Source organism: Papio anubis, chromosome 3, assembly GCF_008728515.1.
Source record: "Papio anubis isolate 15944 chromosome 3, Panubis1.0, whole genome shotgun sequence".
In the NCBI taxonomy this organism is placed as follows: Eukaryota; Metazoa; Chordata; class Mammalia; order Primates; family Cercopithecidae; genus Papio; species Papio anubis.
The window spans coordinates 22,793,512-22,809,183 of NC_044978.1; the positions used below are offsets into that span (position 1 = coordinate 22,793,512).

General features: G+C 33.7%; 1 protein-coding gene across 3 annotated transcripts in view; it reads left to right on the forward strand.

The window, feature by feature from the left end:
- SPOCK3 (SPARC (osteonectin), cwcv and kazal like domains proteoglycan 3) overlaps positions 1-15,672 on the forward strand; it is a 481,502-nt gene that overhangs the window by 453,266 nt on the left and 12,564 nt on the right. For all 3 annotated transcript variants that reach the window (XM_021938932.1, XM_021938931.1, XM_021938933.1), the window contains one exon: positions 10,581-10,802. In XM_021938932.1, the coding sequence (XP_021794624.1) occupies positions 10,581-10,802 (222 nt within the window). The remainder of the gene's footprint in view (positions 1-10,580; positions 10,803-15,672) is intronic.

Consider the following 15,672-nt stretch of genomic DNA (forward strand, 5'->3'; position numbering starts at 1 on the left):
GTAATCTCCCAGTCAATCTCTCAGAATCTAAGTAATAGCCAGTATCAAGTATGTGACTCAGCTAGGTTGCAATAACTGCCTCTGGTATACATGTACATGCTGGCACATATACATGCTTGCACAGAGAATGTTTTCCTATTGCATTTTACCTAGCTTGGGAATGTTTATAAAATATTAATAACAATTATTTTGCTTGTATTATACTGTTTCTCAATGTTTTCGTTCTTTCCATATAAATAAAAAATAACTTAGATTGAGATAGATCAATATATGCATATAAAACTATTAAATGAATTATATTAAAAACCTCAATCAACTCTCTAGAGAAAGATTTTTGTTCATTTAATTATTTCTGTGTTTTGTTTGCTTGCATTTATTATTGGTCTGTGTGTTAACTATTCAAAATTTACAAAATGTTTCTGAGTTTTAGAATCCTGACATTTAATAATTACAAACATGTTTGTAATATTCATATTTTCCACAGTTGAAAATGTTTTCTCAAAGTCCCTCAGTCTTTGTATTTCTGCCTAAAGGAATTATTTTAAATCATTACTTTTAATATAATTATTTACTTATTTTTTATTTCCTTGATAATTTTCTATGCCTTTAAGTGAATTTTCTTATGTTAATGTATTCCGTAAGTCATGACATCTGCATGTAGCAGCAGATTTTTAGGTGGTTGTATTACTTTCTTTTTATAATTAAAGCGTGATCTCTTCTCTTTCTAACATTATTTTCATGATGACATGTAGGATATTGGTTTTTTCCTTAGATTAGTCCTTGAGTGAGTGTTGTTAAGTATTTTCCTTCCTAGATCCCTTTCTTAAGTTGTACCTGCCAGCTAATAATGATGAATTTGTACTGTTTGGGTTGCATTCACTACCTGTAATCTCACTTAGTTTTTAGCATCCAAAGTTGTCAATGTTATCTAAGAAGATGACGAGTTAATGGAATATTTGCTTCCAATCCATATTTCAAAATAATTTTGAAAATGTCCTTTGAATCCCAGCAAAAAGTGTTTTTGTTGTTGTTGTTTTTTGTTTGTTTGTTTTGAGATGGAGTCTCACTCTGTCGCCAGGCTGGAGTGCAGTGGCACAATCTCAGCTGACTGCCACCTCCACTTCCCTGGTTCAAGAGATTCTCCTGCCTCTGCCTCCCAAGTAGCTGGGAACTACAGGCAGGCACTACCACACCCAGCTAATTTTTGTATTTTTAGTAGAGAGGGGGTTTCACCATGTTGGCCAGGATGGTCTCAATCTCTTGACCTCATGATCCGCCCTCCTTGGCCTCCCAAAGTGCTGGGATTGCAGGCATGAGCCACCGCACCCAGCCCAGAAAATGTTTTTTATTTCCTTCCTCCTCTCCTTCTGTCCCTCTGTCAAACTTCTCTCCATCACGAAGTACTCTTACTGGTTTAACTCCTTTTAGATTTTCAAATTTCACCTCATGTGTTTCATCCTTTATTGAGCATTCCTGACACTCTGCACTATTTTCTTTGTTCTCTGTTGTTAAAGTACCTGCTCTACCACTTGTCACTTTGGGTTTGTGGTTGTTGTTTGAGTGCACATTTATATCTGTTCCATATTGTATTCTTCATGCATGTGCCCCACCCTTTACAGTGTTTGGCATATACTTCGCACTTAATTCATTTAATCAGTTTTACAAAATATTTTTAAATTCGTACTATTTGCCAAGCATTGCCCGAGCCATTCAAGATTCCAACAGTGAATAAACAGACCTTTTTTACTTCATGGGCCACCCTCTGAGTCTGCCTTCCTGATTTCTTCTCACCTGTTTGATATCTAAATGTTGGTAGTCCCAAAGACTTCATACTTTTTCTTCTAGCTGTAATCATTACCTTTAAGATGTTGTTCAGTATCCCATTTAGAAAATCAGCTATATACAGATGATCTTCAAATTTATACTTGTAGCTTTGATTCCCAGAATCTTACATTTAACTTTGTGTTCCAATCATCTCTTGAAAGTTCAACAGGCATTTCAGACTTAACATACCCAAAGCCAGATACCCCACACAAACTCACTCTTCTGCTGTCTTTCTCAACTCAGTAAATGTCGAGTCCATTATTTCAGTGGATCAGGTCAATCACCTGAAGCCATCCTTGAGAAAAAGAAGCAGAGAGGAAGATGGGTGATCTCTAGGTAAAAGCTGCATCTTTACTGTGACCTATGTGAGTGAGCAGACCACTCATGCTCTGACCCCATCTCCTGCCACCTTCTCCTCATCCATTCTACTCCAGTCACGCTGGTTCATTTTTTTCCTGCAGCGACATTAGTCATGCTCTGACCATAGATCCGTTACTCTTCCTCTTCCTTCTACCTGGAATGCCCTTCCCTCATTCCCCCGCATTAGTCATAATCTCACTTCCTTTGTATTTCTGCTCAAATTTAGAGACATTGTGGTAGGAAGAATTCTAAAGATGTTCCTCCCAAGATTCCTGACTCTTCGTTATTCAGCCACACAGTAGTCTAGTTACTGCTATGATGTGAAGGTATTTGCAAATGTAAGCAAGTCGCACTTAAACTATTAACATATCTAAAAGGAAAATCTAAAAGAGTCAAGACAGCAAAGGTGGCAACAGAATTTATGAAGAGGGTTTCTTTGGAAAGAGCTATGCTATGATTCCACCATTCCTATAAGGACGGATGAGGGTGATTATAACTTCAAATTTCAACAGAAATTTTCAACAGAGATTTCAACAGAACCACTCAGAGAGCTTTATGTGTGTCCCCAGACAAGCAGACTGTGGCCTGAATTTCACTAGAAAAATCTAAAAGTCAGAGGTAGGCATGATCTGCTTACGTATTTCGTGTCAAAGCAAAGTTGCTGCTGCTTTGAAATTAAAGGTCTGGGCAAGAAATACAGTAATATTTACTGTGGACCAGATTTGAATGCCACGGGTGAGAACAAATGTACATTCTACCCAAGACGACTCTTGGGAATACAGAGTAAACTGCAGTGGAAACATGGATCATAGATACCCAGGGACAAAGAGGCGGTAGCTGCAGAAAAAATTCACATTTGACAAGACATATGCTTGTATGTTTACTCTTCAGACCCCTGGAAGACCAAAAAAGGGATCTAGGAGTATAAAAATAGATGAAGCCTTTAAAACCTGATAGGCCCATACAGCACACAGTCTTCCTAAGACAGTTATCAATTTGGTAAGAAACTCCCTGTCCACTCTTATGTATCTTTCATTCATCCACATAAAAACTGGAGGTGGTCATAAAAAAGATGGAGGAGGAGAGTTAGAAGTAAAAGCAGAGAAGGATTAAGGAAACATCATTTTCTCCTTACCTGACTTTGCACCAGCAAAATATCCAGCTACAGAAAGGAAGAATCACATTTGGAATCGTGATTATTATATAACATTAGACATTTTGCAATGCCAATTATCTTACATTTGTACCTTACAAGGACGATACAACTTTTTGTTACTGAAAGCTGAGATGAACAAATTGTGGGACCTCCTGAGTTTTCTTCCAGAGATAGGAGAAAACCTTTACCAATAAACACATATTTACAGAGTATAAGAGGAGAAAAAAAAGTGTGGTTTTAGATTATATCCTGTAAGCCTTATTTGTTCAATATATGAATATATGTGCATTGTGTGATCAATATACTAGTTAATATAAAACGTGTGTGTGTGCCTGTGGTTGTATACATGTAATGTGAAGCTCAAATGAGGTAGGTGGATTAGAGATAAAGATTGTGAGCTATTGGAATGTTAGCTGAAACAGTGTAATTGAATCAGCACCCGTAAAGAGTTGATGTAGACTAGAAAAAAATCAGCTGAGAAATGAACACTGAGAATGGCAATATTTAAGAACTAAGAAGTAAAAGAATATAGGAAGAAGACTGAAAAAGTGAATACATACGAGAATAGAATGTTGTAAAATGTCTTAAAAATTAAGTATTATCTTCTTATACAATCCCTGGTATAAATTTTTCAACACAATGCGATCTAGCTTTAAACTCTAGAATCCTGGTATTGATTGTCAAACAACATCTAAGTTTAAAAAAAAAAAAAGTTACTTTTATTACACTGCAAAATAAAGTATCAAATTTTTCACACCTTTGTTAGAGTCTCATAACAGAATTAAGATTTTAGCTTAAATATTGAACATCTTTATGATAATTACCTGACTTTTGCAATATAGATAACTTACAAAGGTTTTACTTAAAAATATTTTCTTTTATTTTCTGGTATGATATTTCTTATAAGATTTGAGAGTTGGTTACCTCCATTTAGAAAAATTATTACAAAAGTTTGTGAAAATAATCATAATGAATAGAGGAGATCCTTATAGAAACAATAATTTGAGAAGTAACTTTAATGAAGTCAAGGGATGGCAGAAACCTTAAGGTGAAACTAGGCATGGTGGCTCATGACTGTAGTCCCAGAACTTTGACAGGACAAGGCAGGCAAATCGCTTGAGGCCAGGAGTTCGAGACCAGCATGGGCAACACAGTGAGACTATCTCTACAAAACACAAAAATAAAAAATAAAAAATTAGCCAGGCGTGGTGGCATGTGCCTATAGTCTTATCCTTGGGAAGCTGAGGTGGGAAGACCACTGAGCCCAGGAGGTTGAGACTGCAGTAAGCTATGATTACACCACTACATCCCAGCCTGGGTGACAGAGTAAGACCCTGTCTCAAAAGCAAACACACAAACAAGAAAGAAACCTCAATATGACTGCAGTTAGAGTCATATCTAGCAATCTGAATTCACTCTAAAAGTAATTTTTGCACAACTCTACAGTATGTTGTTTCTGAATTATTTAAAAGTTCATTTTAAGTAATATTCAGACTCCTAAAAACTGCTTGTGAATATTTTGTTGTATCAATTTCCCAATAATATCATATTTCAATTGTATAAATTTAAATTTTCCCCTAGTTTTTTCCTTTCTTCTAATTTGATAGAATAGCAGATTTGATTGTATTAGATGGCTATTAGATAATATTTCATATGTAATTTCTTCACCATTATTATAATTATGTGAATTGTATGTTCCTGGAAATTGGACACAGAGTCTTTTAGGGAAAGTAAAGTTTTCATTGATATACTTACGAGGTCACATTGCAATTCAGACACAATATAGACATATTCAGAATAACATAATAGAAGAAATGAATATGGAATTTCATTCCATATTCCATACAGAATTTCATTCCATATTCCACATGGAATATGGCATTTTTGGAAATACAGCAGATAGCATTGCATACTTTAAACATATATCTTATGTACTTTTTGTTCATTTGACATTCTACTGTATTATTTGTAGTATTTGGTTCACTAGTTCTAAAATCTTAAATGTGAAAAAAGTAAAGATCAATAATAAATTATTACTGTTTATGTTTAACTTTCCTTATATAACATTATCTTCATGGTAGTTTAAAGACTGACTATAAAATAAAATGAGATTATTTATAATAATCCATAAATATACTGATTTTGCATGATTTTCTTCAAAATCTTTAGCTTTATGGAATTTATTTTGAGGCAATTTTGACTGAATATTCTTCATTGCAATTTTACCAAGCATGCTAAGAACTATAAAAATATGATCTATATTTAGGTGAAATATAAGTCCTGAAAATATTACCAGAGATAACAGTGGTTATGGGATTAAGAATTTAAAACAGCTAATATAAATAATTTTATGATGTACCATGTAAACATCCTTGACAGCTTAAATACATTGTTAAGTATTGTTTTTGTCAATATAGTGTGAAAAGAAAGTATACTTAAACTTCCAATAATTGTTTTCACTCTATTTGAGAAAAGCTTATTCCACAATTCACATATCAATATAAAAGAATATTTCTAAACATATGATATGCACAGATATTTAATGACATGACATATTAGAACTCAGAGTTTACCTTTTATATTAAAAATAAATGAAATTCATGTAAGTCTGCATGCTTGGTAAAAAGTCAATTTGATGAAATGTAATAATAATGGTTTGGTGGAGGATGTCTACCTAACTTAGATTCAGGTCACTGGACTGTGTTCTGCCACTACCTTGCTTTGTTTGTTATTAATATACCTAGGCCTTAATGCACACATCTAGATAATGTGGGGATTCTTCAAAATAATCTATTTACCTTGAAATTCAAAGATAGAGCAAGCTTATATTTTTGTTATAGTTTGAATATCTCAATAAATAAAATTGTGTTACAAGAGTCATCAGGATGATGAAGCAATAAATGCTAAGAATAATGTTAGCTATTAAATGATTGTAGTATTGTAAATTATATGTATACCTTTCAAATATGATTCTTTTGATGCTACAAATATAAAATGAAACAAATTTTGGGAAAAAATTTCTTATTCTGAACTTTTTAGACAATAGCTACTATTTGGTGACTTTGAGAGCTCTTGACTAGTGCTATCATTTCATCACTACATAATATAATACAAATATAACATAATATTATATTTATATAATCTATCACATAGTCACTATGTATAATATATTATATATAGCATTGTATACATTGTATTATATGATAAATATTTATAAACAAAATCAATAGACATAAAAAGGAAACTGAAGTTCTAACCTGAAATCTCATTCTTGTCACCACAATGAAAATTAGACTTTTAGTTCATTTTCTGGTGTCTAATTTGTCTTATGTAAACATAGTCATTCCAGCCTTTGTGATTAAATATTTCATTATTTTACTCTTAAGCAGTCTGTATTTTTATATCTAAAATGGGTCTCTTAGAGGCAGTATAGCATTGACTTTGATATTTTTGTCTGGTCTGACAGTCTCTACCTTTTTATGTAAGGGTTAGACCATATTAATTTAATGATTGTCAATACAGTTGTGTTTAGAACTTTCATCTTGTTATTATTTTATTTTCTTGCTGTTATTTTCTTTTTCTTTTTCTCTCATCTTGCCTTATTTTCAATTAGACCTATCAGTTTTATATCTTTTCATGACTCACATTTCAGCTCCACAATTGGTTTAGATGGGAGGCAAAAAATTACTTCTCAAAGATGTTCATATTCTAATCTCTGGACCTGTTATATTACATGGCAAATGGAACTAAGATTGCAGATGGAATTAAAGTTATGAGTCACCTGACTTTTAAATAAGGAGATTATCCTGGATTATCCAGATAGGCCTTATCTAATCATATACGTTCTTAAAAGTGGACATCTTTTCCCACTTGTATTAAAAAAGAAATGAGATGGAAAAGGAAGTGGAAGAAATGGCTTTGAAGATGAGGAAAGAGACCACATACCTAGAAATATGGATGGTGGCTAGGTGGAAATTGTCCTCCAGTGGTAGCCATCAAGGAAATAGGGGCCCCAATACTCTAACTTCAAAGAACTAAATCTTACCAATAACCCACTGAACAAAGAAACATTCTTTGCCACGGCCCCAAAAAAGGAACTGCAGATACCTTGATTTTAGCGTTTTGAGATCTCTGTTGGACGTTTAGCTTACAGAATTATGAAATAATGAATTAATGTTAAGGTATTAAATTTCATGGTCATCTATTACCGCAACAATAACAAACTAACATAGTTAATTAACTATATTTTACTTTCAGGTTTTTGCCCTAGGGTTTACAATGTACATCATTAACTTATCACAATGTACCTTCAAATACTATTGTAGCACTTCACATATGCTGTAAGAAATTTACCAGAATTCACTTCCCTCCCTACCCCAGCACACAGGCATTTCATGCTATTAGTTTCATTCATTTTAATTCTACATATGTTGTACACTCCACAGTACTTTGTTATAGTTTTTGCTCTAAACAACTCATTAGCTTTTAAAGTGATTAAAATGACGTGAAAAAAGTTTTCTATGTTTACCTATATATGTAGCATTTCTGGCCCTCTTCATTTCTAGATGTAGATCCAAATTTCCACGTGGTATTATTACATTATCTGTCAAGAAATTATTTTAACAACCCTTGAAATCTTTCAGCTTTACATTGTGTTTAGAAGACCTTTCTTTTAGCTTAATTTTTGAAAGATGATTTTGCCAGGTATAGCTTTTTTCTTTGTTTAAGCACTTTAGAAATATTCCATTGTCTTCTGGGCTTCATAGCCTCTGAAGAGAAGCTTGCTGCCATTCTCATCTTTGTTTCTCTGTATAAAATTTCTCCTGTTTCGGTATTTGTTCTGGCTGCTTGTAAAGTTTTTGTTTTTCTTTTTGATGCTGGCTTTCACCAGTTTGTTTATGGTGTGCTTTAGTTTCGTTTTCTTTCTTTCTGCTACTTGATGTTAATTGTACTTTGTGTATCTGTGCATTTGTAATAGTTTTCAAATTCAAAAAGTTGTAAGTCATTATTTCTTCATATAATTTTCTGAACCCCCACACTTTGAGTATTATTCTGGGACCCCAATATCTTATATATTAAGGCAAGTGACATAGTCCCACAGTTCAATAAGGCTCATGGTTGGTTTTTCTTTTTCATATTCTTTCTCCTATGTGCTTTATTTTGGATAATGTCTTTCACATGTCTTCAGTTTCAAGGATTTTTTTTCTTCTGCAGTGTCCAATGTGCTTTCAATACCATCCAGCATGGGTTTTGTTTCATTTATTGCATGTTTCATTTCTAGACATTCTAGTTAGAATGTTGCATATAGTCTCCAGACAGAAAACCCTAATTGGCAAATCTCTAGCTCATGCTATTCTGCTCAGTTTCTCTGGGCAGTTCCTTCAACCTACAAAACCCTGTAACACATATCTCATCTACTTCTGCACCCTCCAAACTGAGTCTGGCCTTTCAGAATTGGTTGAATCCCAGAGACGTTTTTGTCTTTCATGTGTTTGGCTGTACCCAACTCTCTTTCCCCAGTGCTCTTTTCCTGCCAGCCATAAGATAGATAACAGATACTCATTTTGGAATGAGACGGCCATTTCTCTATGCAGACCCTTGTATACTTTGGATCAAGGGCACACTAGAAATCTCACACCAAGTTTGCTTTATTCATGTAATCCTTGAGCATTTGGCAACTTCTGGTAATAAGAGTAGTTTAAACCAATATCTCAAAATATGCTGTTTTAAAAATTTGCTTCAAGATAATAGGGACATAATCTACATTTTTAACCTTACATTTCCAGAACCAAGGTAAATGCTTACACAGTAAATAGGAAATAAGGAATTCATATTTACTGTTTGTTTGAGTAGGATAACTCTGTTTTGATTCTATAAACAATTTTACAAAGAGAATTTAAACAACACCAAAAAAATAAAAATAAACACTGCAATTCTTTCTCTAAACTTTTATGAAAATGCCAGAAATACCTCTTTCACCTACGTATTCCCATTTTCTAATATGGTGATTCACAGATAGCATTAAACATCTTCTGAAAAATAATAAAATAAATTCCCAAAAGTTTGTGAAATTGTACATTTTTCAAGCCCCCAAATCTCCAATTTAATTTTTAATCCTAAGTATTTATATTTTCATTTCTATCATTTTTATAACTCAAAGTTTAACAAGAAAAAAACTATCAAAATAGATTTTGTATTACTAGAACATAAAATTAGCCTCAAAATCTGAGAGAATTGCACTCACGAATCTTTAAACTACTCTTCAAACACTGTTGTTGAAGATTACATCTTTTGATACTCTTTTCATAAGTCCCCATGTCTCCAATACATCCTCTCTTCCATGCAAGTAACTGAGTTATTCATTTCCTTTCACTTGTAATGAGTAGGAAAGAGAAAATTAAACAACTAGATGAGCAACATACAAATTAGAGCTCACTGAATCCCTAAAAATAAGAATTGTTAAAAGCAAATTTTTAAAATAGTTCAAAACACTGGCGTTGCATCTGATGCTATTTAGGACACTGAGGTTAGTGAGGTCTGCAGCTTACCAGGGGTTACCCATGTGGAATAGTGTGTAGCTTGAATACAAACCCAGTTCCATCATCTCTCTATACCTGCTCTATCCAGTGCACCATCTGGCCTCCCATAACAACACATTTGCATTTGTAAAATTTCCTTGAGGGAAGCAGGAGACCAAGTAGCTGTGTAAATTACGTGATGACTATTCTTTCTCTGGTCAACAGGTTTATGTGAAATAGCACAGTGACCAACATATAGGGCATTATTAAAGTTATTACTTATTTTGTGTAAAGTATGCTTTTAAGGTATTATTTTCAGTTCTGTGAGTAAATATATATTTTATTTTTTGTTTATAGGATATTTTAAAATACTATTTACATATATCTAATGAGATGTTTATCATGATATACTGTTTATTTAAAGACATTTGATCAGTAAAGTAATATAAATAATATATAATTATAATGGTAACTGCCATTGAATGAATGACTAATTAGTACAAGATGCTTTCTGGTTAATTAATTCTCATAACTATCCTGAAATGTAGAAACTACTATATCCACTTTAATTTGAAACAAATTCCTCATGATGAATTTAATGCTGTACTTCTCTGACTATTCATTAGATATCCTACACTAGCTACCTGCTGTGTTGACTTATTTTGCTTTCTGCTAATGGTGTCTTTCATATTTAACTAATCATTTTCTCGCTTTGCTTTTAGGATTTGATACCAGTATCTTGCCAATTTGCAAGGACTCACTTGGTTGGATGTTTAACAGACTTGATACAAACTATGACCTTCTATTGGACCAGTCAGAGCTCAGAAGCATTTACCTTGATAAGAATGAACAGTGTACCAAGGCATTCTTCAATTCTTGTGACACATACAAGGACAGTTTAATATCTAACAATGAATGGTGCTACTGCTTCCAGAGACAGCAAGGTAAAAGATGAGACCCCTACAGATGCAAATAGTTGACCTGCATGTCAAATTTTACTTATTTTTTATGATAATAAAACAGTACACTATGCTCATTCATTTTATATACATTTTTGTAATTCAAGTGTTTAATAAAAGAGCCAATAAGCAGCTTGTTGAGCAAACAACTCTGCCAGAGATGCAACACATGCTAAATAAGATGAAAAATAGTAATTAATATTTTATATTAATGCACTGCATTATAGTTTCCATTATGAGCCACCAAGAAGCACATGGAGATATAAGAACATAGATATTAAAAGTAATCATTAAAATTAATTTGCTATCTGCTTTGCCCACAATGTAAAATAATGAGTTTTTTATCACTATACTGTGGAGTTTTAATGTTCTATTTTGTGATCGTATTAAATGAATTGAGTGAACCAGAGCATTCACAATAAAGTTATTTTTACTCCTGTGATTTTAAAATGATTTAGTCTTTCAAACTTTTCAAAATAGCTTAGCTTTTATAAAATTCACTAGCAGAAAAAGCATCTCTTAATACTAAGCAGGAGGTCAGGCAAGTGAAAAGTTAGAATGATACCAATTCTTTCTGCATCTTTGTATATTAGGAAATGTAAACATAATGTAAAATTGGAATCACGCTTACGGAATCAATTGATAGTTTATATTAAATATGTATAGGGGAAAAAACAAGAAACTCACATTATTATAAAGTTTTGAGAAACTAAAGAAAAAATGGTAAGTGTAATATTGATGTTAATTTAGGAAAATACCCTGGGAATTAATGTGGTAAATCCTGCCTTGTCAATGCTTTTTAAATTCTTGACACCTAAGAGAAACAACAAGATACTTTACTATATCAATGATTCTTAGTCTTCAATATGGAAAACCAGCACATTATATGGGATATTTTATTATCTCAATTACTTTTCCATATTTAGTAATAGTTCAGTAATTGGGGGTGAAATGAATATGCATAAATTGATTAGTGGTAAGTCAACAGAAGCTTTAGTTGAGTACAGTAACTTAACTGTTTATGAACCACTCTAAAAAAAAGTTTAAAAAATACATTTACTGTATTAAAATATGTATTACACACACAAACACACATTGTTGGCTATATTACATATGTGCTTTCAAGTTAAATACTCTTAAAAGCCTACATCCTAGTATTAATGATAAGTGTGCATTTAAATAATTTAAATAATAAAAAGTAGTAAATCCAGCTAAACTGCCAGAAAAATACATGTAGTCATGTACTATTTTCTTATGATGACAAATGTTATTTTAGTTTTTTATTTTTATTTTTTGGTGTTATAATAGCATATTTTTGGTGTCTATACACAAACATTTAAAATATTCTGAATAACGCTGAATGCTTCGTCTACAGAAACAGAAAAATACTTTTATCTGAGAATATTCTTGGGGTTTGTAGCAATATTTGTAGGATTGATTAAAGGTACCCATAGCAAAGTTTTACTTTAGTATGTTTCATTTAAAGAGCACCATTCTCCGAAAGTGTTTTGTATAGCCATAAGAAGATTTACACTCTGATTCATTTAGTGTGTAGCAGAAATAGTTTAATAAATGGTAACTAAGCTAGTAAAAGAGCTTATACAACTTCTCTAACACTTAGAATGGTTTGGGTAGACTCTTAGCCAACATTTCATTACTTTAATTGCAAGAAGTTACAAAAGTTCTCAGGGTAACTGAGAAGGCGTGCTAGTGATATGATACAACTTTGTTTTTATGTATTCTTTTAGTTCAATAAGTAATTTTATTAAAAAGTAACTATTAATTTATATGGTGATTTTTTCAAAAAGTCTTTACTATTGTGAATAGTGCTGTAATAAACATACGTGTGCATGTATCTTTATAGCAGCATGATTTATAATCCTTTGTGTATATCCCCAGTAATGGGATGGCTGGGTCAAATGGTATTTCTAGTTCTAGATCCTTGAGGAATTGCCACACTGTCTTCCACAATGGTTGAACTAGTTTACAGTCCCACTAAGAATGTAAAAGTGTTCCTATTTCTCCACATCATCTCCAGCACTTGTTTCCTGATTTTTTAATGATCACTATTCTAACTGGTGTGAGATGGTATCTCATTGTGGTTTTGATTTGCATTTCTCTGATGGAGAGTGATGATGAGCATTTTTTCATGTGTCTGTTGGCTGCATAAATGTCTTATTTGGAGAAGTGTCTGTTCATATCCTTCACCCACTTTTTGATGGGGTTGTTTGATTTTTTCTTGTAAATTTCTTTAAGTTCTTTGTGGATTTGGATGTTAGCCCTTTGTCAGATGGGTAGATTGTAAAAATGTTCTCCCATTCTGTAGGTTGCCTGTTCACTCTGATGGTAGTTTCTTTTGCTGTGAAGAAGTTCTGTAGTTTAATTAGATCCCATTTGTCAATTCTGGCTTTTGTTGCCATTGCTTTTGGTGTTTTAGTCATGAAGTCCTTGCCCATGCATATGTCCTGACTGGTATTGCCTAGGTTTTCTTCTAGGGTTTTTATGGTTTTAAGTATTTAATCCACCTTGAATTAATTTTTGTATAAGGAGTAAGGAAGGGATCCAATTTCAGCTTTCTACATATGGCTAGACAGTTTTCCCAGCACCAGTTATTAAATAGGGAATCCTTTCCCTATTTCTTGTTTTTTTTTTTCAGGTTTGTCAAAGATCAGATGGTTGTAGATGTGTGGTATTATTTCTGAGGGCTCTGTTCTGTTCCATTGGTCTGTATCTCTGTTTTGATACCATTACCATGCTGTTTTGGTTACTGTAGTCTTGTAGAATAGTTTGAAGTCAGGTAGCATGATGCCTCCAGCTTTGTTCTGTTGGCTTAGGATTGCCTTGGCAATGTGGGCTCTTTTTTGGTTTCATATGAGTTTTAAAGTAGTATTGTTCCAATTCTGTGAAGAAAGTCATTGGTAGCTTGATGGGAATGACATTGAATCTATAAATTACCTTGGGCAGTATGGCCATTTTCACAATATTGATTCTTCCTATCCATGAGCGTGGAATGTTCTTCCATTTGTTTGTGTCTTCTTTTATTTCATTGAGCAATGGTTTGTAGTGCTCCTTGAAGAGGTCCTTCACAGCCCTTGTAAGTTGGATTCCTAGGTATTTTATTCTCTTTGCAACAATTGTGAGTGGGAGTTCACTCATGATTTGACTCTTTGTTTGTCTGTTATTGGTGTATAAGAATGCCTGTGGTTTTTCCACATTGATTTTGTATCCTGAGACTTTGCTGAAGTTGCTTATCAGCTTAAAGGGATTTTGGGCTGAGATGATTGGGTTTTCTAAAAATACAATCATGTCATCTGCAAACAGATAATTCGACTTCCTTTTTTCCTAACTGAATACCCTTTATTTCTTTCTCCTGCCTGATTGCCCTGGCCAGAACTTCCAATATTATGTTGAATAGGAGTGGTGAGAGAGGGTATCCTTATCTTATGCCAGTTTTCAAAGGGAATACTTCCAGTTTTTGCCCATTCAGTATGATATTGGCTGTGGGTTTGTCATAAATAGCTCTTATTATTTTGAGATTTGTCCCATCAATAGCTAGTTTATTGAGAGTTTTTAACATGAAGGGCTGTTGAATTTTGTCAAAGGCCTTTTCTGCATCTATTGAGATAATCATGTGTGGTTTTTTTTTGTCTTTGGTTCTGTTTATGTGATGGATTACATTTATTGATTTGCATATGTTGAACCAGCCTTGCATCCCAGGGATGAAACCGACTTGATCTTGGTGGATAAGCTTTTTGATATGCTGCTGGATTCAGTTTGCCAGTGTTTTATTGAGGATTTTTGCATCGATGTTCATCAGGTATATTGGTCTAAAATTCTCTTTTTTTGTTGTGTCTCTGCCAGGCTTTGGTGTCAGGATGATGCTGGCCTGAAAAAATGAATTAGGGAGGATTCCGTCTTTTTCTATTGATTGGAATAGTTTTAGAAGGAATGGTACCAGCTCCTCTTTGTTCCTCTGGTAGAATTTGGCTGTGAATCCATCTGGTCCTATATTTTTTTTTGGTTGTTAGGCTATTAATTATTGCCTCAATTTCAGAGCCTGTTATTGGTCTATTCAGGGATTCAACTTCTTCCTGATTTAGTCTTGGGAGGGTGTATGTGTCCAGGAATTTATCCATTTCTTCTAGATTTTCTTTTTTCTTTTCTTTTTTTTTTTTTTTTTGAGATGAAGTCTTGCTCTGTCGCCCAGTCTGGAGTGCAGTGACGCAATCTCGGCTTACTGCAAGCTCCACCTCCCAGGTTCACGCCAATCTTCTGCTTCAGCCTCCAGACTAGCTGGGACTACAGTCGCCCACCACTGTGCCGGACCAATTTTTTCCATTTTTAGTAGAGACCGGGTTTTACCGTGTTAGTCAGGATGGTCTCGATCTCCTGACCTCGAGATCCACCTGCCTTGGCCTCCCAAAGTGCTGGGATTACAGGCGTAAGCCACCGTGCCCAGCCTAGATTTTCTATTTTATTTGTGTAGAGGTGTTTATAGTATTCTCTGATGGTAGTTTGCATTTCTGTGGAATTGGTGGTGATATCCCCTTTATCATTTTTTATTGCTTCTATTTGATTCTTCTCTCTTTTCTTCTTTATTAGTCTTACTAGCAGTCTATTTTGTTGATCTTTTCAAAAAGCCAGCTCCTGGATTCACTGATTTTTTAAAGGATTTTTTGTGTCTCTATCTCCTTCAGTTCTGCTCTGATCTTAGTTATTTCTTACCTTCTGTTAGCTTTTGAATGTGTTTGCTCTTGCTTCTCGAGTTCTTTTAATTGTGATGTTGGGGTGTCAATTTTAGATCTTTCCTGCTTTCTCTTGTGGGCATTTAGTGCTATAAATTTCTCTCTACACA